At 37.1% G+C, this 24,497-nt stretch overlaps 1 protein-coding gene across 3 annotated transcripts in view; it reads right to left on the bottom strand.

The window, feature by feature from the left end:
• The window catches only part of LRGUK (leucine rich repeats and guanylate kinase domain containing), a 143,399-nt gene that overhangs the window by 64,453 nt on the left and 54,449 nt on the right, over nt 1-24,497 (bottom strand). For all 3 annotated transcript variants that reach the window (XM_031939086.1, XM_031939087.1, XM_031939085.1), the window contains exon 15: nt 22,851-22,946. In XM_031939086.1, the coding sequence (XP_031794946.1) occupies nt 22,851-22,946 (96 nt within the window). The remainder of the gene's footprint in view (nt 1-22,850; nt 22,947-24,497) is intronic.

Raw genomic sequence — 24,497 nt, 5'->3', positions numbered from 1 at the left:
CTTTTCCTCTTAAAGACTCAAAGACAGTGATGTCACCAGTAAAATGAAGATGATGATGATGATGATACTTGTTTATGTACTTCACAAGGCTGTTGTGGGCCACTCACAAATTTTAAAGCATTCTATAAATGTGAATGCTTCTTTTCTTGCTAGGAAAAGCGAATTCTGGAGCTAAAGCTCTCTCTAAATTGCATCTTAAGCAAGATTAAGTTGGTTCTTCAGGATGCAATGAATAATAAGGAAAGAAACAATTTAGAGTAAGTTTTCTCAAAATTGTATCTGTTATCTGGAATAGGATATCAATGATTTTAAACAAGAATGAGTTGGTTCTTCTGGACTGTGATGAATAACAAGGAAAGAAACAATTCAGAGTAAGTTTTTTCATCTATAAAATTATACCTAACATGTTAGATTGGCATTCTTTGAATCCATCAATCACTAAGATAATTAATTCTGAAAAAGGTGATATGCTTTGTATATACATACTGTGTGTATGGTACTATGGACATAAGTACAGAATTTAGGACAGCTCATCAGGTATCCTCCACTTACCTGCCCAGGTGCTTTTCCTAAAGTCTGGGTCTCGAGGTGCCATCCCCTACTCAATAAGGTCCACTGTGGCTCCCTCTTACTTCCAAGATCAAAATATAAAGTCTTGTTTGGCATCTATTATAAAGTACACCTATCTATAGATATACCACATTCATAATAAATCTGTCCACTATATCGTAGATATAGTATATGGTATGGATATATAGCAGATATGACTATCTACTCTCTACTATGTACTACTATGTACTACTGTAGATATATTTACAGATACAGTATATCTCTCTATCTACTAGATATAGTTAATATATTTATACTATATACTTCATCTATCCTATATACTAGATATATTTACTATAGATGTAGTATACTATATATTCCAGATATACCATATATATTATATGGATATATACTATAGATATGATCTATCTATCTATATATAGCTATCATATCTTACATGTATACTATATACAGTTATACCATATAATATATAGATAAATATTGTCTATCTATCTACTATATAGTATATCTTATAGTTTACTATACATATATATATCTAACATATAGTAGATAGATATGCTATATCTATCTATCTATCTGTCTGTCTGTCTATCTATCATCTATCCAGTCAATCCTCAACTTTCACAAGGTTATTGTTTCTATAAAATGGAGCAAAAGTAAAAACTTGAATGTTGAAACATCGAATCTATGGGAAATAAGGGATAAAGTTCCTTTGACCATTAAAGACTAATTTTTTACTAGATATTGCTGAATATACACTTTTGTGCATATTTTTAATAATAAAACCATTGTTACTATGTTAGGAAAAGTGCATATTATCAGAATTAATGTTTGTTATGTTTATTATATGCATATTTACCTACTATCTATGTATTTTATAGTAAGTCTGCCTATCTAAAGTAAATATATCTACTTTATAGATTTATATAGTACTATATGTATAGTAGTATATATGTTGTGAATATATATATATACACATATATATGTGTGTGTATAAACACACGTGTGTGTACACATACACACAATGTAGGGTGTTCAGGGAAGACCAGTACCTCTGGTGTGAGGGCTGCTGAACTCTTTTTAGGGCTGCTCGACCACCTTTGGTGTCTATCTGATTTACCCAACTTTCACCTGTGTCTCCAAAATATTATTGCCTATGCAGCAGTCACATATCTTGGCAGGTGGGCTAAACCAGACTGAGGGTAACTGAGGGGTCTCAAACCCAATGATGAGTTGGGAGGCCATCTACGTCAAGCATAAACTTCCCCTGGTGGAACAAGTGGATGATAACAATTTGTTCCAGTGCCTATAAGGCAGCTAAAGCAGGCTCTGTGCAGTGCTTAGAGTTTGTTTGGACATGGCTCTTTACTACCCAAGACCTTTTCATCACCAACTTTGTCTTCTGTTTCCTTAAGCACCATAAAACTTCATGGATATCCCATCATGGCAAACATGGACATTTGATAGACTATGTCATTGTAAGGAGAAGAAATGCTGTATATAAGAGTGATGAAAGCAACTGCACAGTGCTGGACCAATCACAGACTTATCCTCTCCCAGCTAAATATTCTCATTCAGCAGCAGCAGGGGCCCCAAGGCAAGACAACTACCCAAAGACAATGTCAACAGGTGAGAGGGCTTCTCCAACTATAAACAAGTTTGTTAGATAACTCAGAGGGAAACTTGAATCAACGCATTGTGGCAACGGTGGAATAGAAAAGTGAATGCTCTCTGTAAAAGATTTGGCGGATAAAACTGCCCTTTATTCATCTTGACCAGAACTCTCACAGACATCAAGATCAATTTGACTACAGTAATTAGAAAATTCAGAAGTAGCTGAATGAAAATGAAAAACAAGAACTGCATGGTGTTTACCATCAGGATAGTTCATCCATCTCTATGAGGAAAGTGTTTATTTCCATTAAAAGCAAAGTACAAAAATGTTTGTGGCAGCCCTTTTTGTGGTGGCAAGGAACTGGAAACTGAGTGGATGCCCATCAGTTGGGGAATGACCAAATAAGTTATGGTATATGAATGTTATGGAATATTATTGTTCTGTAAGAAATGATCAGGAGGATGATTTCAGAGAGGCCTGGAGAGACTTACATGAGCTGATGCTGAGTGAAATGAGCAGAACCAAGAGAACATCGTACATGGCAACAACAATATTAGTATATGATGATCAATTCTGATGCCCGTGGTTCTGTTCAACAATGAGGTGATTTCAATAGACTTGTGATGGAGAGAGCCATCTGCATCCAGAGAGAGAACTATGGGGACTGAATGTGAAAAACAACATAATATTTTCACCTTTTTTATTGTTGTTTGCTTGCTTTTTATTTTCTTTCTCATTTTTTTCCTTTTTGATCTGATATTTCTTGTGCAGCATGATAAATGTGGAAATATGTATAGAGAAGAACTGTATGTGCTTAACATATATTGGATTACTTGTTGTCTAGGGGAGAGGGTGGGGGTAAGGAAAGGTGAAAAATTTGGGAAACAACGTTTTGCAAGGAGTGAATGTTGAAAACTATCTTTGTATATATTTTGAAAATAAAAAAAATATTATTTAAAAAAAGTAAAGTAAAATAGAGAGATGCAACATTCTTGGCTCAGTATGAAGGTGGATTCAGTTTTATGCTGATGGTAGCAATTCAAAGTGTTTTTATGATGCCCTAAAGGCTACTTATGGGTTAAAAATCTATGACACATCTCAGCTACTAAGTACTGATGTAGCCACATTGTTTAGTGATAAAAACATGATTCTGGGGAAATGGGCTGAACATTTAAGCCATGCTGTTCTCAACAGAGCGTCATTAATCATCAATCAGTGCTTCCAAGTGAAGAAGTTTTGAATTTATTAAATTTATAAATTTACAAAAAACCTGGTACTAATTCTATTCCAGCTGAGATTTACAAGGCAGGGGATCCATTGTTCATATAAAAACTGACTGAAATATTTCAGGTTGAATGACAAATGAATAGACAATATCTTTTTATATTAGTTGAAAAGTATTTATAATATCACATGATTAAATTAAAAAAAATATTGGAGCAAGATTAAGAAGGTGGATTAGAAGCAACCCAGATGAACTCTCTCAACATTCCCATCCAAGTAACTTTAAAATAAAATTTCAAATAAAATTTCAGAGCAGCAGAGCCAACAAAAGGTCCAAGTGGCACATTTTTCTTGATCTTTCATCCCAGCTTTTTATCTGACATGAAGATATATTTAGTAGCTCCTTTTGTGGTCATAAAGAATTAGAAATCAAGGGAATTTTCATCAATTGGGGAATGGCTTAAGGTACATGACCATGACAGAATTCTCTTATGCTATGGAAAATAACAAGGTGAAGTGGTTTTATAAAAAAAGGGCAAGACTTATATGAACTGATACAAAGTGAAGTGAGGAGAACTGGGAGATCACGTGCATAGAAAAAGCAATATTATAATGATCAATGTGAAAGATTTGGCTACTCCAATTAATAAAATGACATGTATGAAAAAAGACTATCTATCTGCAGAAAAAGAACTGATGCATTCTGAGTGCAAATTGAAGCGTAATTTTCTCACTTTGTTTTTCTTGCTTTTCTTTTTAAAATATGACTAATGTGGAAATAAGTTTTGCATGATTTCACATGTATAATTGATATCATATTTCTTGTCTTCTCAGCAAGTGAAGAAGGAGACTAGAGGAAAGGAAAGAATTTGGAACTCAAATTTTAAAAACAAAAAGTTATGTTTAAAATAAATAATTAAAAATTAGATGTAGAGAAATCACATAAAGAAGCTCCAGTCCATCTCTGAGAAGAATGAATGCTCACAGAATCATCTCTACCAAAATCTAAAACTAAGTTTTCCTAGGAGCGTCTCAGCTCAGCGGTCCTTGAAAAAGACCCAACTCCTATTGTGACTTCCTTTCCTTAGTTAATTCCTATCTAGCCTTTATAGAACTCATTTTGTATGTATTTGTCTGCATGTTCCCTCATGTAGCTAGGTGGTACAATGGGTAGAAAGCCAGGCATGGAGTCAGAAAAAACTGAGTTCAAATCCAACCTCTGACACTTCCTAACTGTGTGACTCTGGGCAAGTCACTTAACCCTGTTTGCCTCAGTTTCCTCATCTGTAAAATGAGCAGAAGGAAATGGCAAACCAGTATCTCAGCCAAGAAAACCCCCAATGGGGTCACAAAGAGTGGGGCTGAACAATAAAATCTCCTTCATTAGACTGTAAGCTCCTTGAAGTCAGGGGCTGCCTTTTGTCTGATTTTGCATTCCCAGTGCTTATCACAGTGCCCAGCACACATAGATAATAAATGTTTATTGATTGATTCCTAACACACATAAATCTGAACTTATAAAGCACAATTAAAAGGCAACTCAATTCAATTCAATCCAACATTTATTAAGCGTCTGTACCCCAGGTACTTAATGACAAGATGAAAAATAGATCTTGTCCTCAAGGAGCTTATATTCCAGTAAGAAGAAACAATATGTACACAGCAAAGTAAATACAGAATAAATAAAAGATATTTTTTTTCTTGGAATGAGGTTAGCTTTGACAATTAAAGGAGTCAGGAAAAGCCTAAAGAGGTGATGCTAGAACTAAAATTCTGAAGGGGATTAGGAATTGAAAAATAAAAAAGGAATTTGGAAAAAAAATTGAAAAAAAACAAGGAAGTGCATTCCAAAGGGAAGATGGAATATTACAGGGGAACAATGTCAAATAGGGCAATTTGGCCGGATCTTAGTGAGCACTTGAGGAATGATCAGGGGCATCACTGGTGTGGTTTTAGTATGAGTAGGGAGGAATGGAGGGATTTGGAGGGGTTTGAGAGAAGTGTGTGGCTGTAGCAATGAAAACTGGGAAACTGATGGGATACAGGGGATGGAGAGACAGCAAAGAATGAAGGATAAGCTCCATGCTGGATCTAGTGAATGACTGAAAATGTGGTGCTGCTATCAGTAGGCAGTATGAGACTAGAATTTAGGGGTGAGATAGGGCTGGATATGGAGATTTGGAGGCATCTGTACAGAGGCCATTACTGACTATATGGGAACTGGTGAGTTCACCAAAGGAGAAATACGTGGAGAAATTTTGGTGAGAAGTAGCTGAAGAAGTGGCCAAGCAAATTAAATGTCATAAAAACAGTAAACTGGACAGGGGAAAAGGAGGTGAATCTTTGCAACAAGTTTCTCTAATAAAGGCATCATTTGCAAGGACTTGATTCAAATTTATAAGAATAAGAACTTGCTAATTATTGTTCCAGATCATTCCTCCCTTTTCTGGCTAAACTCCTTGAGAAGGGCAAGTCCAACTTCCATTCCTCTCATTCTCTTCACTCCATCGTCTTGCAGGCCATTGTCCAACCAAGAGTGGTCTCTTCAAAAGTTTCCATTGGTTTCTTAATTGCCAAGTTTAACAGCCTTCTCTCAATACTTCTACTTCATGACCTTTTTGTCGCCATGGTCTCTCTCTTCTCCCTGATGCACTCTTCTCTCCAGGTTTCCTCAGCACTGTTTTTACCATGGATCTCCTACCATATGGCTCCCCTTTAGTTTTCTTTGCTGATTCTTCATTCAGGTGGCGTCTATTAATGATGGATGTCTCCCTGATTCTGTCCTAGACCCGCTTCTCTTTTCTACATGATTTCACATGGTGATCTTCTCAGTTCCCATAGATTTAATTATCACCCCTTTGCTGATGATTCTCACATCTACTTATCTAGCTTTAACCTATCATTTTGACTTTGAGTCTTACATCTTCAACTTCCTACTGGACATTTTAAACTAGATACCCCATAATTATCTTAAACTCCACATATCCAAAACCAACTCATTATCTTCCTTTCTCAGACCCCCAAATCTGCCCTTCTTCCTATTTTCACTGTTACTATCAATGATACCATCCTCTTCCTAGTCCCCAATTTAGGTATCACCCACGAGTCCTCATTCTCATATTCTCCCCTTCCGTATCCAATGTTTCTAAGCCTTGTTGATTTTATTTTTGTATCATCTCTGGCTCATGTCCCCTTCTCTTCTCTGATACTACCATCAACTCTAGGGCAGGGTTTCATCATTTTATATCTAAAGTTCTGCAACATAGCCTGCTATTTGGTCTCCCTGGCGTATTTTCTGACTACAGTTCATCTTTCAGTTGAGTGTCAAAGTGATCTTCCTAAAGTACAGATCTATGTTAATCCCCCTTCTCACTCCTCCCCCCATCAATAAATTCTAGTGATTCCCTATCACCTCCAGGATCAAATATAAAATCTCCTGTTTGGCAGATTAATAATCTGGGCACCATCCTCCCCTCACCCCACCCCACTTTTCTAGCCTTCTTAGACTTTATTTGTCTCCATAGACTTTGAGATCCAGTGCCAATGGCTCCCTTACTTTTTCTTAAACAAAACACTTCATCTTCCCCAAAATGCAGTTTCTGCTCATTTTCCACTGTCTTTCATGCATCTAATTCTTTCTCTTTTTAACTTCACTCCCTAGCTCTCCTTGCTTCTTCCTTCCAGTCCACACTAAAATCCCATATTCCAAAAGAAGCCTTTCCTGATTTTCCCTTACTGCTAGGGTCTTTTCTCTGTTATCTTTAAATTATGCTCTATATAATTTGTTCACACATAGTTATTTATATGTTGAGATTGGCTTTTCTCTTTATTAGTTTTCCAAGGGCTTCACATATTGCCTGGCACATTTTGTTGTTATTGTTGTTTATTTGTTTTCAGTCATGTCTAACTCTCCATGACCCCTTTTGGAGTTTCTTTGGTGAAAATAATGAAGTGATTTGCCATTTCCTTCCTCAGTTCATTCTGCAGATGAGCAAGTGGAGGCAAACAGGGTTAGTGATTTGCCCAAAATCACACATCTAGGAAGTGTCTGAAGCTAAATTTGAACTCAGATCTTCCTGACTGTAGGTCCAGAGCTCTATTCACTGTTTGTCCTGGCTTCTCCACCTGACATACACTAGCTACTTAAAAGTTACTGACTGACTGATTTCCCAAATGATAAATGGTTAAAGGATACAAAAAAGCAGTTCTCAAGAAAAAAATTAAACTATCTATGGCCATAAGAAAAAAATGTTCCAAATCAGTAATAATTAGAAAAATGCAAAATAAAACAACTATACGATTCCATCTCACACTATCAGTTTGGTAACATAAATAAGAAAGGAAAATAACAAATGTTGAAATAGCTATGGGAAAACAGACACATTGATGCACTGTTGATGAAGCTGTGAATTGGTTCAAATATAGTGTAAAGCACTATGGAATTATGTGCCAAATGAAATTAAACTATACATATCTTTTGATCTAGTAATACCTCTAAGAGAGAAAAAAGTAAATATTTATAGTACTTTTTGTGGAGGCAAACAAATGGAAACTGAGGGACTGCCATCAATTGGGGAATTACTGAATAATAGGCATATGAATGTAATGGAGTACTCTTATAGGAAATGAAAAATGAGATAGTTTCAGAGAAACCTGAGAAGACTTGTGTTGATAAATGCAGAGTAAAATGCATAAAACTAGGAGAACAATATACTTCAACATAGGAAAAATGAACAAAGGCATGTGAATGTTATTGATGCATTGCTCAATCATGATTTTGGAGGACCAGTGATGATGAATGCTACTCATTTTCTGAAAGAAAGGTATTAATATATAGAATGAGACAAACATTGTAGACATGACCAGTGCAGTGTATGGAGGGTCCAGGAGTAATACCTCTGGTTCAGGGGCTGCTGAGCTCTTTTCAGGGCAGCTCATCCACCCTTATTGTCCACCTCCACCAAACTCTCACTTGTGGCTCCCAGAAGTTATATACAGCAGGACCTTGGCCAGCCCCTGGTAAACTCTCTCAGCAGACAAGTTAAACTTTGAGGGTAACTGATAGCTCTCAAATTCATCAGTGAGTTAGGGAGATGTTTATTCCAAGCATGTGAAGGCTTTCCCTGGCAGAAGGGGCAGACAAAAACTGTCTGTTCCATAAACCATCAAAGTAGATGAAACAAGTGTTATGGAATTCTTAGAGCTTGGTCAGACATGGAAGACGCCAAGGTTATCCACTGTACTCTAGGCCTTTGCTGGTTGTCTTGACTTTTGATGACTTTGTCCGGACTTTGATGACTCATGAAGAAGGAATAAGGCTGATGACATGCAGCTGCTATCTTACTTAAACCTAATTCACCCACATGTCAATCTGTACCTCAATAGGGTCATTGATTCTCTTCAAAAATAAGGGCTGAACAGTAATAGACATGGCCAGTATAGGAATTCATTTTGCTTGATTATGCTTATTAGAAGAGATTTTTAAAAATCTTTTTTTTTCTTTCCAGGAGTAAAAGAGGCAAGAAAGAAAAAAAAAAATAAAGCTTGCTAATTTAAAAAAATGAAATTTAAATTTAAAAAGATGTCTCCATTAAGGTACTCTCCTGAGAGTGAAGGGGGGGAAATGGAGTAGATGGTTTGAGAACAGAGGTTTTACAATAAAAACTTTAGGGATATTAGGGGAGTCATTGAGGTAAGAGTAAAGGGATTGGTGGGCAGAAATGAGAGCACAATTAAGATGAGACAATTTTGTAGTGGACTCCATTAGTTGCCTTCCACTACCTTTCAGTATCACAAGAGCAAGAAGGTTATGGGGGGGAGGGGCTTAAAACAAGAATGGAGTTTTAAAAGGGATCAATAGCAAAAAGATTAAATTTTGGGAAACAATTTAAAATTATTTGGAGCCATCTGATGAAGTGAGTTTTGTTTTGTTTTGTTTTGTTTTTACTCAAAAACAAGGTATGACTATAAAGGAATAATATTAATTTTCTTGTGTGGCTGATAAACTTGGTTCTAAAGGAACTTTCAAAACAAAACTTCCAAAAATGCTTTTAATTTATTTTTCTCAAATGGTTACAGTAAACATGTAGCTTCTTAAAATGACTGTTTTGCAAATGATGTGTCATTCAGATGTATGTTTTGATAATTAGTTTAAAATTTTCAGTCTCATTATTTTATACCTTTCATAAAATCAGCCAGTTAACAAGCATTTATTAAGCACTTATTAGCACTAAAAATACAAAGAAAGGTAAAAACACAGGCCCTATGCTCATTCCAGTGGGAGAGGTAACTTGTACCTAATTGGATATATATATCTAAATGTATATATATAATATATTCAAACTAGATACAAACAAAAACATGTATACATATACATACATATGTACATGTGTGTATGTATCTCAGAAAGTTATTTCACAAGGGAAAGAACTAGCAATAGAACCAGGAAAAAGCTCCAGCAGAAATTAGGATTTGAAGATGAGGAAGAAGGGCACTTCATACATGGAAAGATAGTGCAAAGACACAGGTAGGAAATGGGTGTCATATGGGAAGAGCAGCAGTTAAGTCAGTGTCTCTGGTTTGTAGAATGACTTGAGAGGAGAAACTGTAGAAAGACTGGGAAGGTAGGGAGGGGCAAGTTATGGAGGGCTTTATTTATTTTTTTGCAGTAAGTTTGTTAATTTTTAATACACATTGCTTTATGAATCATGTTGGGAGAGAAAAAGCAGAGCACAAGGGAAAAACCATGGGAGAGAGAAAAAAAAAAAAACAGAAAAAGAAATGAACATAGCATGTGTTGATTTACACTCAGTCTCCTTTTTCTGGATGCAAACGGCATTTTCTGTCCAAAGTCTATTGGGATTGCTTTGGATCACTGAACCACTGAGAAGAACCAATCCTTTCATAATTGATCATCACACATTCTTGCTGTTATTGTGTGCAATGTGTTCCTGATTCTGCTTGTTTTGCTCAGCATTAGTTCGTGTAAATCTTTCCTGGTCTTTCTATAATCCGCTTTGTGGAGGGCTTTAAAAGTCAAACAGAGCACCTTTCATTTGGCCCCGGAGGTAATGGGGAGCCCCTGGAGTGGCTGGACTAGAAGCAAGAGGCAACGTGACCAGACCTGCCAGACCCAATCGATAACTATGGCAGCGGAGACCGACTGGAGGCCAACCGGAAGCCCCTACATGAATGATGAGGGGCTGTATCAGGCGTGGCTGTGTGACACCAAGAAACAGCTCTGTATGAGAGGCTGGGAAGGCAGACTGTAAGGAGCCCGAGAAGAACAATCACGAAGATAGGAGAAGCCAAAGCAGAGCTGTGAAGTGAACAAGGCTGTAGAGAAGTCAGGAAAGAAGAAGACTGAGGCCTTTGCTTTGGAGAAAGCAGTGTGGGCTGGATGATGAAGCCAGAAGCTGGACCACAGAGAGCTGAGGCAGACTGGACATGGCCTTCTCAAGGCGGTTAGCCACAAAATGGAGAAGAGACATGGGATGAGAGCTATTGGGAATGGATGAGGGAAAAAGACGAGTGTTTGGAGCAGGAACAAATCAGCCGGGGCAGCAGAAATTGAAGATTACACAGTACAGTTGTGATAGAGGGAGCAGTTTTCTGGAGGGAGAATGGAACGTAATCAAGAGGGCACGAAGAAAGGTTTGCCTTGGCAAGGAGAAGGACCATGTATTCATGAGAGATGTGTGGGAGCCGTGGGAGAAGACATCTAAGTGATATAGTATAAGGAGAGTAGAGAAGGAAGCTCTAGGTGAATAGTCTGTTTTTTTTTTTTTTCTTCAGCAAGACCAGAAGAGAGGGTTGGAGGAAGAGGTAGCATTTTGTTGAAGAAAAATGAAACTGTTTGGAATAGCTGCTATGGTATTTGAAACAGCAAATTGATTAGGGAGGTATAAAAAGAACTGCTTTTTTTCAGAGATGGAAGAGAGAAAATCGAGTACTTATTTGCATCATAAAATGACTCACAGCAGGAAATATTTTTAATAGTAAAATCTTCTAGTATATTTAAAATATGATTTAATTTACATGCAAATTGTCAGTAACATTACATTTCACATAAACTTGGGCAATTCTATAATGTATTTTAGGGTATGGTGTAGGACTCATCAATAGCATCACCAAGCTAAAGATTTTATTTATGCATATATGACTGTAGTCAGTCAAGAAGTATTTTTTCCAATTTGCATCCCCATTGCTTAGGACAGCGCCTGGCACAAAGTAAGCACTTAACAAATGCTTGTTGACTAGTATAGCACACCTTAGACACAGGACTTTTAAAAGAAAACATTCTCCCTCAGAATCACTCTCTCTCTCGGCAGCTTCAACCCCACCATCAGGCTATGTTGCCATCCCAGCCCAACCAGCTGCCAAGGGCAAAATTCACCCAAATGGCCAATGGTCTTCCCTGGGTGATACCACATATCTCCCAGCCTGATGCTGTGTCCCACACTCAACAAAGATTTACCGAATAATTTAACCACTGGTGTGATTGATGTTTTTCCCCACATCAAGTTGGCTGATATATGTATTAACTTCAACATTTTTGGCATCATAGAGTCAGTCTCAGATCCCTAACTAAAGAGAGGAGAGAGGTGTTGAGGATGAGGTGTTTGATCACACAATAGCTTTAAATGAAAACTAAAAGAAAAAAATCTCAAAGAAAAATGCTTCCTTAGCTTCCATTCTGCACATCTCTGCTTAATTTCAGTTTCTTTCATTGAAACCAGAGTGGTTCTTGGGGAAGGAACACTCAGCCTTAGGAACTTTATGACTCTCTGACAACATCAGGGTCATGGAGAGTCATCAATGTTGCTGTGGCAGATCTTAGTGATCCAGTTCAAAAGAGAATTTCCTCAATGATTTCTTCTCTAAAGAACAGAAGAAAGTGTCTCTGGGGGCTAAGAGAAGTCCTTCTTGCCTATGGCCTGCTTTCAGTGGCTCCAAGACAGGTTTGTTGGGAAGTCTGGCAAGCCAGGGTAGGGTCCTCGGCTGCTAGACCTGTTTTTCTATTATAAACTGATTAGCCAGAAGATATCTGTGACAGGATCACAGATTTGGAGTTGGAAGGAGCCTTCACAGGGGCTACTGAATGCAACCCTTTAATTTTATGGATGAAAAAACTGAAGTAAATGTCACTGAAGCATCCTGAAGTCCGAGGGGAGGGGACTTGAGTTTTTAGGGTCCCTCCAACTACACTGTTTCATGCTGACAGAAGGCCTCCCCACGTTCCCATTCTGCTTGGGAGCTGCCTCTGCTTTCATTACTCAGTGTTGTGAATGCACCCTTCTTTGGGGGGTCTCACTCCTTGAGCTGATAGCTGGTTTGGGGTGGGGGCACCTCATCCTGAACAAGTGTCTCAGCTTTGGGCTTCTCCTCTTTGGTTTGTGGCTTGGCAGAAGATGCACTGTCTTTAGGAGACGATGCTGGAGAGCGCTTCCTTGGTCTGGCTGCTCCCCTTGCAATTAGCTTGTGCCTCTTTGGCTGGGGACAAGATCTCATTCTCTGAGGGTTTGGCCAAGGTCTCTCTGGTCTCACATTTTCTCCTTTGCATAAACCTGCCCCCCTTTTCACTGGTTGTTCCTTTATAACTAAACTGTCTCCATAACTCTGACAAAATTGTTTTGTTCCAGAGGAATCTGCCTTTATGGACTCATCCCTCCCGGGCTCGTTGATGGTTGATCATTGGGATCTCACTGGTCCCTGACTGGGATAAGCTTTCAGGTTCTCTCTCTTTGGGGATAGCCCCCTTTTTAGGCATTCTCACCTTTGGAATGAGCTCATTTTTAGCAAGCTTAGCAGAAACTTTTTTGCTGGAATGAAGGGCTTTTGGATTTTTATCTTCCTGTTCAGGAGGGACTTCTTCCCCCTCATGATTCAGCTTGGGGCCTTCAGGTGGGCTCGGGTCAGTGAGTCCCAGCAATTTTGTAGGATTTTGCTTGTTTGGGGCTCTTGACTCCAAACTTGCCTTTTTCAGCTGGGCTGGCCCTTTGGCTGTCTCTTTTTTGAGAGAGGATTTTTTGGCTTTCCCCTGCTGATCCGACTCCTGATTTGGAGGCTTGTCTGTAATCCTCTTATTGAAGGTCAACTCTCGTTGAGCTTTTTTTTCTTTCTTCTGTCGGTGGGCTTGAGGCTGATCTGGACCTTGAGGAGGGGAGAGGTGAGGGAGCTTAACCTTATGGTCCTCTTCTCCTACAGTCAAGTTGGGGCTGGGGTGCAATTGTGGTTCAGGATGGGGAGGACTGATGGGAGGAAGTTTGATCTCACCAATTTTCTCTTCTTGAGTTTTCAGGGAATTATCAGGGGGAGTTGAGTGTGTGTTCTGTGAAGGATTGGAACTGAGAGGGCTGATGGGAGGAAGCTTGATCTCCCCTTCCTGCGATGGTTGGGGCTTGGGAGGAGTTATGTTTTGGTCGACCATTTGTCCCAGTGAAGATTCCCTGTTGGGTGAATGGGACTTACTAGGAGCTTCCAGTCTGGGGGATGGCCTCCTACTTTGCAGAGGAGCTAGTGTTCGGGGCTGTGGCAGCCTGGTAGGAGCCCACCTATTTGGAGGGAGCAATGAGCTTGGAGCATCCTTTTCCTGAGTCTCTTTTTGACCTCTTGGCAGATCTTCAGGGTAAGGTGTATCAACTCGAATGGCTTCTGTCTCGTGGGTTCCTTCTTTGAAAGGCAACTGAGGCTCTTGGGGAGATGAGCCAAGGGGCTGTGTTGATTCAGGGTGGGAAGAACGAACATGAGGGACCTCATCCGGTTCCTCATTTTGGACAGTTTGAGTGCTAAGTGGTAGATTTGGTTCAGGCTCTTTTGGAAGTTCAAAATTGGAAGGAGGTTCGTCACTTATGACTTCCTTATTCTGAGGGGTCTGAGAACTGGAGGGAGATGAGTGGGACTTCTTCAGGGGCTCAGAATGATTGGAAGGAACTTTGGTCTCACCTGATTCCTCATCCTGGTCTGGCCGAGAGCTCTGAGATGGCTCTTGGTGAGACATGCTCTGGCTTTGAGAGGAGCCTGTTGTATGGGCTAATGGTTCCTTATTAAGACTATTCCTGTTAGAATTGATATCTAAATTTTCAACTCCTGTTCCATTAGTATGTTTCTGACTTATAGGTAAATCTGTGGGCTCAGGATTATCAGCTTCCTTGTCTTGGGCTGGCTGGGAAACATGAGGTAGATCTGGGCTGGAATGTTGAGAAGCATTTTGATTGATAGAAGGGACTTTTAGTTTATGAGTTTCTCCCTCCTCATTTTCAGGCATCTTTTCATGAATCTGCACCCCAAAGGGAAATTCTGTTAAAACACCTTCTGCTTCCAGTTTTGCCAAGCGTCTTGGGGATGGAATTAGGAATGATGGCATCCCATTGAGAGTCCTCCTGCTGGAGGATGGGCCTGCTTTAATATAAACAGAAGTTAACTAAAAACAAAGTCATAGAAACAGACCATAATTACAGAAAATCTAATAGTAGAGAGAATCATTCTTACAAGTAATATACTTAGGTTCTTAAAAAAATAGAACCACGCTATTAGAAACATAGGTCAGCTAGCCATTGCTTCTTAAAAGTATTCAAAATCTAGAATTCTCTTTTCTGGGAAATTGTATACAAATCCATTTTAACTGAGAAAATTGATATTGAATGCAAAAAACCAATGATGCCGATTTACGTATGCAAATGTTATATAGTTTCAAAAGTGATCAAGAAAATTTTCCTAGGGATTTTAAAAGGATAAAATTTCACATGATTTTACCACCTTAAATGGGAGGCAGGGAAGCAGTCAGCACTGAATGTGTTGACCTGCAGGTACCATAAGATATATATGTGATTTGGAAGAAGTCTTGTAACAGAAAGCATAGGTGTTCAAGTCCTAAACAAAGGTCCTTCAATCATCATGGAATCCACTTTTTGATTCAAAGAGAAAAGTCTGATAATCAAGAGTCTCTCCAGATTCAAACCAAATGTACTATGGAAAACTCTGACAAAGTGATTGCCTCATAGTTATTCTTGGAGATTATTCCTATTAAGACTAAGTTACTAAAATCATAACCAAATTAGGGAAAAATCATTTTTTCTATACATTTTGTATAGAATCTAATACATTTTGTAACTTCTTTATCTAGAGATGTTTATTCAACAGCTGATAGTACTGAGACTGATCTAACCTAGAAATCCCAAAGTAAACCACAATTCCAGCCTTACCCTCAAATGACTTAGCACTAGAACTAACTCTTTTAGAACCCTCCAAAGCAATGAAAAACATTGGTTACATTGGCCTCATACACTGGGGTTCTGTCTCTCTGTCTCTCTTTCACTCTGTTTATTTCTTTATATATATATAATGTTATATATTATAATATATATTATACATATGTAAACAGACATATATAATATATATTTATATCCAGATATATAATATATGACAAAAGTAGAACAGTTGTAGCTGACATATTACTGTCAATTAAATTCTAATGGTAGAAGGGAAAGAGGAATTACTATTTTATGTTTGATTTTTATCAAAAGGGAAATAAATTGCTGACAAAGAAATGACAGTGTCCATTCCCTTTTAAAAGTTTTTATATAGAAAGAGAAAAATCTGGGGATAGTCTAATATTGAATATTGAGAAAATATTCTTCAAAAGTTTCAGAGAAGGGATTGCTAAAATCCACTGACCTAAAATTCTACTGGGCAAGACGTCTCCAAAAGGAAGAGAAACTATCAAGAATTAAATTCTGAAGAACAGAAATTAAAGAAAAGAAAAGGTAGATCTATCTAAAAAAACCAATATGGCCACATAGGGATATCACTTGGGGATAACAATTTTGCTAAGTTAAATTATTGGAATGATTTACATAGACCCAAGCGAGGGAGTAAGAGAATGAGAGTAGGTAAAAGGAATGTATTCACCCTAAAGTGAATTGAAGAAATGGCAACTGAGATAGAGGCAAAGCAGTCCAAAAGGAAAAAAAAACCCTCATCCTAGGCTTTTTCAGTCTTTCTGGGCATGTCTGTAGGAGCTGAAAGAGCTCCTGGTGTTATGGGCTAAAAAAGAACTAATATCTTTTTCCTATGTGTGGAAGAGATCTCATAACACCTTCGTGTCATCTGTGAATCAGAAATTGGCAGCCAAAAGCACAAAGGAAGGAACCTTTTAAGACCCTGTTCTTTCCTAGTCTAAAGAACTTATGAGGACATATTTAAATAAAATCCTTTCATTTTACAAATGAGAAAATTGAGGACTATAGAAGTTAAATGCACAGCTGAGACATTTAAGGGGTCCAGATTATGTCAATAATTTACCTCAGATTCTTCTTTTTTTGTTGAAAGAAAGAAAAAGAAAGGGAGGGAGAGAGAAGAAGGGAGGGAGGGAAAGAGAGGGAGAGAGAGGGGGGGGAGGGAGGAAGGAAGGAAGGGAGGGAAGAAGGAAGGGAGGGAGGAAGGAAGGAAGGAAGAAAGGAAGGAAGGAAGGAAAGAAGGAAGGAAGAAAAAGAAAGAAACAAAGAAAGAGAAAGAAGAGAGGAAGAAAAGAAATTAGGAAGAAAGAGAGGAAGAGAGGAAGAAGAGGGAGAGGAAGAAGAGAAGGAGGAAGAGAGGAAAGAAGGAAGGAAAAGTAGTCATTAATGGGTCAAATTTGAGTTGAAGGGACCTTTCTAGTAGAGAGACTCAGAAATCTGCCCTTGACCCTGTATTTACTAACAGTTTTTACCAGTAATTTAGATTAAGGGAATGGAAAATAAACAAACAAACAACCAACTAGATGCTGATCTGTTATCAGTAATACATGAAAACTCAGAGAGAATGGGAAGGGTTGTGAAGGAGTGAAGAAGGGTAGATACTGGCTTGACTTTTTTTTTTTTTTTAAAAAAAGGAAGATAGTATCTAAAAAAATCTAAATTAATAAAATTGATTATGATTTCTGCCAAGATTTCAGGATGTATTATTAAAGGAATGCCTAGGGATAATTTAGAAAAGAAAATAGTGATCTCCAAAAGCCAATATAGGTTCACCACAAACAAGTCGTGTCAAGGTAACTTAATTTCCTTTCTATTAGGGAAATTAGACTGGTGAATCAAGGAAATGAAGTAGCTATACTATGTCTAGATCTCAGCAAAAAAAAAAAAAAAAAAATGACAGTTTCTTTTGCTATGTTTTTATTTTTTATTTTTATTTTTTGCTGAGGCAATCGGGATTAAGTGGTTAAGTGACATGCTATGCTTTTGGGTAACTTGTAGAGACATAAAATAGAATATAGTTAGATGGATTTTAAATTATTTGAATGATTACATTCATAGAATATAGGCATTGTTTGGTGCAGTGGTGCAAGCCTACAATCCCAGCTCCTGCAGATCCTGACACTGGCAACAAAATGGGGAGTTTCTTAGGAGTTAGGAAAGTAACAAATTGCTTAAGGAAGCATGAAAACTGTCCCAGGTCAGAAACATTGCATGTCAAAGCTCCTGTACCAATATGCAGCGGGATCCCACCCATAAGTAACCCCCAGCACTTCCAACTTGGTGAAGAAAGAAAGGCAGCGTTGTTTAAAAAAAAGAAGGAAGGAAGGAAGGAAAGGAGAGAGGAAAGAAGGAAGGAAACATGTAGTTTCATTAATATTAGAGTCAAATTTGATTTAAAGAGAGCTTTCTAGTAGAGAAATCAGGGATCTGCCCTCAGCACTGTATTCACTAACATTAATTACTATTGGTTACTATTTTTTACCAGTGGTTTAAATTAAATCATCAATGTCTAGCAAGGCAAATTTGCAGATTACATAAAGCGAGAGACAGGCTAACACAATGAAAAACATCATCATCCAGGCTCCAAAAAATATCTCAACAGGCTAAAATAACAGATCAAATTTAGTGAAATAAGATGTGATAAAGATAAAGTTCTATACCTGGATTCCTGGGTTTTCAAGTAAACACTAGAAAAGCAAGTTGGACAATAGTTTGTGGGGGCGAGGGGGAAGTGGAAGGAGACGCTATTAAATTGCCAACTCAATATAAGTCAGTTATAAAACTAAATAACATGGAAGGGGCAGCTAGATGGTGCAGTGGACAGAGCACCAGCCCTGAAGTCAGGAGGACATGAGTTCAAATTTGGTCTTAGACACTTAACACTTCCCAGCTGTGTGACCCTGGGCAAGTCACTTAAACCCAATTGTCTCAGCAAAAAAATAAAATAAACAACATGGAACCCCTAATGCTCTCCTCAACTACATTTTAAAAGCTGCAGCATCTATAGTGGGGAAAACAACAATCCAACTGTAAAGCAATTTGGTCACAACCCTCAGAATTACTTTATTTCCTTTTAAGTGCTACAATTTAGAAAGTACATTGATAAGCTAAAGAGAAGACTGTGTATGAATACACAGATAGATGATAGATAATTATCTATCATCTAACCATGTATCTATTTATCTATTTAAATGTACCTGAGCTTAACTGTAACTTGCTTGGGTGAAGTAGGGGAGATAAAAGGGGAAAAAAAGAATAAAGTACAAAGTACATAGCAGAGAACAAAAGAATAACCTATAAGGAAGCAGAGGCAAACAATCATGAATATCTTTTCTATTATTATGTAAGCATTCTTGAAATGGAAATTTATTTTTATATTTGAATTCTTCCTGATGTTCTGTAGAGCACATGACAATGTTTTGTTTTTGTTTTTTATTTGCCTTTTTCTGTTTTTCTTTTTCTATTTTCTTTGAGATTTCAAAGGAAGCTAGCCAGGACAATTTAGAGGACTGGATACTATGTCTTTCTGGGATCAATTGAAAGAAGTTGAATCTCGATTCTTTTTGTACAGCAAAATAACTGTTTGGACCTATATACTTATATTGTATTTAATTTATACTTTAACATATTTAATATGTATTGGTCAACCTGCCATCTGGGGGAGGGGGTGGGGGGGAAGGAGGGGAAAAATTGGAACAAAAGGTTTGGCAATTGTCAGTGCTGTAAAATTACCCATGCATGTAACTTGTAAATAAAAAGCTATAATTAAAAAAAAAAAAGAAAGAAATAAGTGGAACTATTAAAATATAGCAGTAGCACTAGTATTAGAGGGGAGGACATAATTGTTTTCAAATATCTTAATACATAAATAGGATTGAATTTACTTTGATTTGGACCCAAAGAATAAAACTAGATGAAAGGGAAGGTGAGAAATTGCTTCAGGGAAGATTTTGGCTTTCTTGAAGGAAAACTTTCTAACAATCAAAATTGTCTACAAGTGGAACAGGAAATGCCTTGGAAGGCATGCTTTGGGAGTAGTGGGTTTGTACTCTAGAGGCTGCATATTGGGGATATTGTAAATATGACTGGTATTTAGGCATAGATTAGATTATGGTCTCTGATATTCTTTCCAGTTTGAAGTTTTTAAACCATTATGGGCTTAAGAACAATCCCTAAATACATCTGATCTGATCCTTTATTCTTAGCATTGGGAAAAAGTGGGTAACTGCCCCATAAACTGGAGATAATGTCAATTAGCTTTCTCATTAGCTTCCTAGCATAAAGTCTTACAGATAAAGAAAATCCTAGAGATCATTTAATTTATAAGCTGTCAATTTTTTAAGGGAAAAACTCTTCTTGTAAGATTCTTAGAAGAAAACCTCTCAATGTCCTCAAACAAGTGTTTAAAAGTATATATCACAGGCAAATTATCATCTACACTGCGAAGAGAGATTCCACCTTGGGAGTTCTCCACATTTAAATCATAGCTCCTGACTCACTCTCCCCCCAAGAAATTCTAAGAGTATATAATTTTGAGAAGTCACAATATATTTTATAAAATTTCTTCAATTTCTTCAATCAATGTCAGATTTTACACCAACCTTGTCTGTATTGCTTTATATATTTTATTCATTTATTTAATCAATACAAATCAATACAATACAACACAATAGAAAGATCAAATAATCATTGTTTATTATCTTCAGAAGGCCCTTGTTATGGTGCATAAATGTGGTTTAAACTAGTAGGACTTTGAGGAACTACTATTAATTAGCCTTCTCCCATAAGGAAGGCAGGAAAAAACAAAAAACAAAAAACTTGTTCCTGAAGATTGAAATAGGAGAGAGAAAGACAAGAGAAGGGAAGCATGGTAGCAACAAGTTTTGAGTTGGAAGAGAATTGGCCAAATGGGGATAATGACTAAATAGAGTAGGTCCAAGGGGATCCTCTGTGCTTTAACAAAGTTAAGTGTTTTCAACCTGAATATCTTTTATTTCCCAAGCTAGATAGATATGCATTATTTATAGCACTTAACATATTTTAATGAGTAAAGTCTTTAGACTCATTCTTCTATTTTGGCTAAATATGTACTAGAACATTCAGTTCATGATATATCATTTTCTGACCTAGTCCAAAATCTTTAGCTGGCCCATTTCCATTCTCTGGCTTATTATTTTGTAGTAACCCAGCAACATTAAATCAATTCTTTGATTGGTTTTGAGTTCTGAATTATATCTTAAATTTATAATTTTATTTAGAAAGATATTATCCTCATATTGAGCATCTGAGTCAGTAGTTTAAAAGTTAAGTTGGAACCATGAATTCTGCCAACCCAGAGTAAAAGGAAATAGAGAAATAAATAGAATATATATGTGTGTATATATATATATATAATGAAAGACCATTTTAATACATTAAAATTAGTATGTGCAGCATCAGAAAGCACATATTTAATTCAGTTATTTTTGTAATAAATTTTTTAGGCCTTTGTACTATGGAAACTTTGGTTAGTTCAAGGATCCTAGACCAGGTGAGCAAAAAAGAAAGAAAAGTCTGTTTTTATGATGTAAGTGTTTAAATGATCTGAAAGTTTGCCATTCTACTCTATTTTCAATTATTATTTTATCCATGACCAAAGGCATGTGATCAAAATCTTGGTTTTCTCCACTTAGACTAGGAGGAATACCCAGTTTAAAAAAACTCAGAAATTTCTGACTACTCCCACTGAATAAAAACAAAACAAAACAGGAATCAGCTTCATTATTCATTATAAATTATTGATGTTAAATAATTATTGCTGACATTTATACAAAGTATTTTATACATATTATCTCAACTGATTCTCACAACACCCCTGTGAGGTAGGTAATACAAGAATAATTAACTTCATTTTTACAGATATGGAAACTGAGTCTTAATGATCATCTTGTCCAACCACCTTTGTTTTTTAAAGAAGAGGAGCAATCTGGGGACCAGAGATATTAAGAGATATACAATTATAATTTGTCCATTAATTTAACTTGTCTTCTCTTTCAATCATGACAGTGTCCTAGGGCTGACATTCTGGGCCTCCAAGCAAAAAACACAGACAGGGGCCTTTTACCTTTTGTTAACTGAAAAATACAGAAATCACAGTTGAAAGGATGTCTCCTTTCCAAGGTTCTCTGAAATGTAGAGGCTATCCACCTAAGGAGGAATGACAAGGTAGCAGCCTGGGCTACCTCCTGCCTCAAACCCCACCCTTTTCTTGATGATTTTTCCCATGGTCTACAAATAGACTAGAGCTGTGTGACTAATTAATTCTTCACAAGCTAAGCAGGCATTTCCTATAAATTTAGAAGGTTTACTGAGAGGTGATACAAGAATCATAGGACTATACAATTTTAGAAATGGAAGGGACTTAAAGATTATCCAACACCTTAATTTTACAGATAGGGAAACTGAGGCCCAGAGATGTGAAATGATTTGCTCTCTCAGTGGGCAAAGTGAAATATGATCCCAGACCTTCTGACTCCTGATCCCGTTTTTACCACACCACATTATGCATAAATATCTTAAAGAGTTTTAATAGTCCCTGATAATATTTTGTAAATAGCTTTATTAAGCAGCATGTCAAGGCTACTTTCCACTATACCCTGAAATTGTCTGATTTTTAGGCAGGTCAGATGTGGCAGATTAAGAAGAAGGGGATGGTAGAAGGGGAAGGAAACATGACCAGATTATTGAGCAATGCCAGTGTATTCAGGGAACTACCTGTATTGTCAAGGAATCTGATTCCCTTTGAAGCTCACTTCTAAATAAAGGGTTTAGCTGACTGGGCAACAATTCACCTATCCTCTGCTGCACTGTTCATCATAATTCTCATTGTGTTTCATGAGTTCTTTTATAGTAAGGAGGTAGACTAAAGTTAAAGTCAAACTTCCTTAGAACTAATGACTTAAATAGCATAAATGCTGGGAAAACATGACCACAACTCAAGAAGCAACTGGGAAGAGTGGCTAACTTTTCAGAAGTTAATTGATCTGCCCAGAGTCACTTGAGTCATGGGGATTTTCCAATGTACAATCCTAAAAATATAGAAACTGACTTGGACCTGAATATTTCTCTTAGAGAACTATATACAATTAATTATATTTTTTGGGGAAAAAAATAATAAATTAGTATCAGCACATGAATAATACAGTTTGAAATGATTTTTATAGTACCTGAAGTGCTAGGTGTAGACTTGGCAAGTTGTTCAGACAAACCAAGGTATTCTCTAATGAGCTTACACAGTTTCTGGTATGCAATATTCATATCATCTACCAGTAAAAGAAAAAATATATTTTAAGCAAAAAACACATACAAATTGTAAATTCTTAATTATTAATGGTAATAGACAAATAAGATGAATATATTTCACAAATTTCAACCAAATCTTCCACCAAATCTTCACCTGAGCTATTATTAAATAATGATTGATAATAATTAAGTCTACGTTTTATGAGGAAAAATACATCTATTATATGAGGACCAGTCTAATTATCTTCCTAAAGACACATCACTAGTTTGGCAGAGGGTTAATGAATTTAGGGGCCATGGCATATCATACTTTTACATAGTTGATTTCCACTTTGATAAGTCAAAAACATCTGTCACATTTGTCCCCTTCTCTATTCATATGGTCTCCACTCAAGTTCAAGCCATTGCTTTTTTTCCTCACTAATATTCTCATAAATTATTAAGAGAGAATCCAAATGATTCTCCCTGCTCAAGTCCAATTCAATCTGTCTCCTAGCTATCATTCATTTGGCTGATAAAGCAATTTTTTTAAAGTACAGGTATGACCATTTCTCTTTTTTGCTCAATAAACTCCAGTGGCTCCTAATTACCTCTAAGATCAAGTAAAAACTCTTATGTTTGTCATTTAGAGCTCTTTATAAACCGACTCCATCCTGTCTTCTTATACATTACTCTTCACTCCTCACTAAAGCCAAACTGGGCTTTTTGCTATTTCTGACAAATTACCATTTGTAATTACTACTACTAATAATAATAATTATAACATTACTATGTTCCATTTCTAGCTATGATGAAAGCTAGCATGTATATAACATTTTGAAGTTTGCAAAGCATTTGACATAAATCATCTCATTTGATCTTTACAACCACCCTGGGAGGGAGGTACTATTATTATCCCCATTTTACAAATGAGAAAACAGAGGCAAATGGAGATTAAACAGCTTGCTCAGGGTCACACAGCCACAGTATCTCAGACCGGATTTGAACTCAGGTCTTTCTGATCCCACAGAGGCCAGCACTCTATCCATTAGACAATCCATCTCCCTTTTGAATACTTTGCATGATGTCTGTCCCTCTTACCCTCCATACCTCCAGCTTCAAAAATGCCCTCAAATCTCCTCCCACAGGATGCCCTTGCTGATCCCTCTAAGCACCCAGTGCCTCCTCCTTAAAATTTCTCATCTTGACTATGTACATTCTCATGTACCCTTTTTCACATTGAGAGAATAAAAACTCTTTAAGAACTCAGATTATCTCATATTTATCTTTATAGCCTATTGCACACCATACATGGCAAATATGAGGTACTTAATAAATAAATATGCCTGCTAATTGACGGCTTGTTCTAGACACATACTGTGAATTTCCTTTGACAGCATTTCCCAAATAATACAAGGCTTTACATCTCGTGTTCAATTCTGGGTCTTGCCTGTTTTCTGTCTTCAGCGCTTACCCAAGAAATTATGGGCTGATGGGATAACTCAAGGGGCTTCCTGTCCAAATGAGCGCCTGCACAGTCTAAGCTGCAAGCTTCTTTCACACGCTTGGTTTTTTCTGCAAGACCAATTCCT

Source organism: Sarcophilus harrisii, chromosome 5, assembly GCF_902635505.1.
Source record: "Sarcophilus harrisii chromosome 5, mSarHar1.11, whole genome shotgun sequence".
Taxonomy (NCBI): Eukaryota; Metazoa; Chordata; class Mammalia; order Dasyuromorphia; family Dasyuridae; genus Sarcophilus; species Sarcophilus harrisii.
The sequence above is the reverse complement of the archived record's forward strand: the minus strand, read 5'-3'. Positions and strand labels throughout refer to the sequence as shown.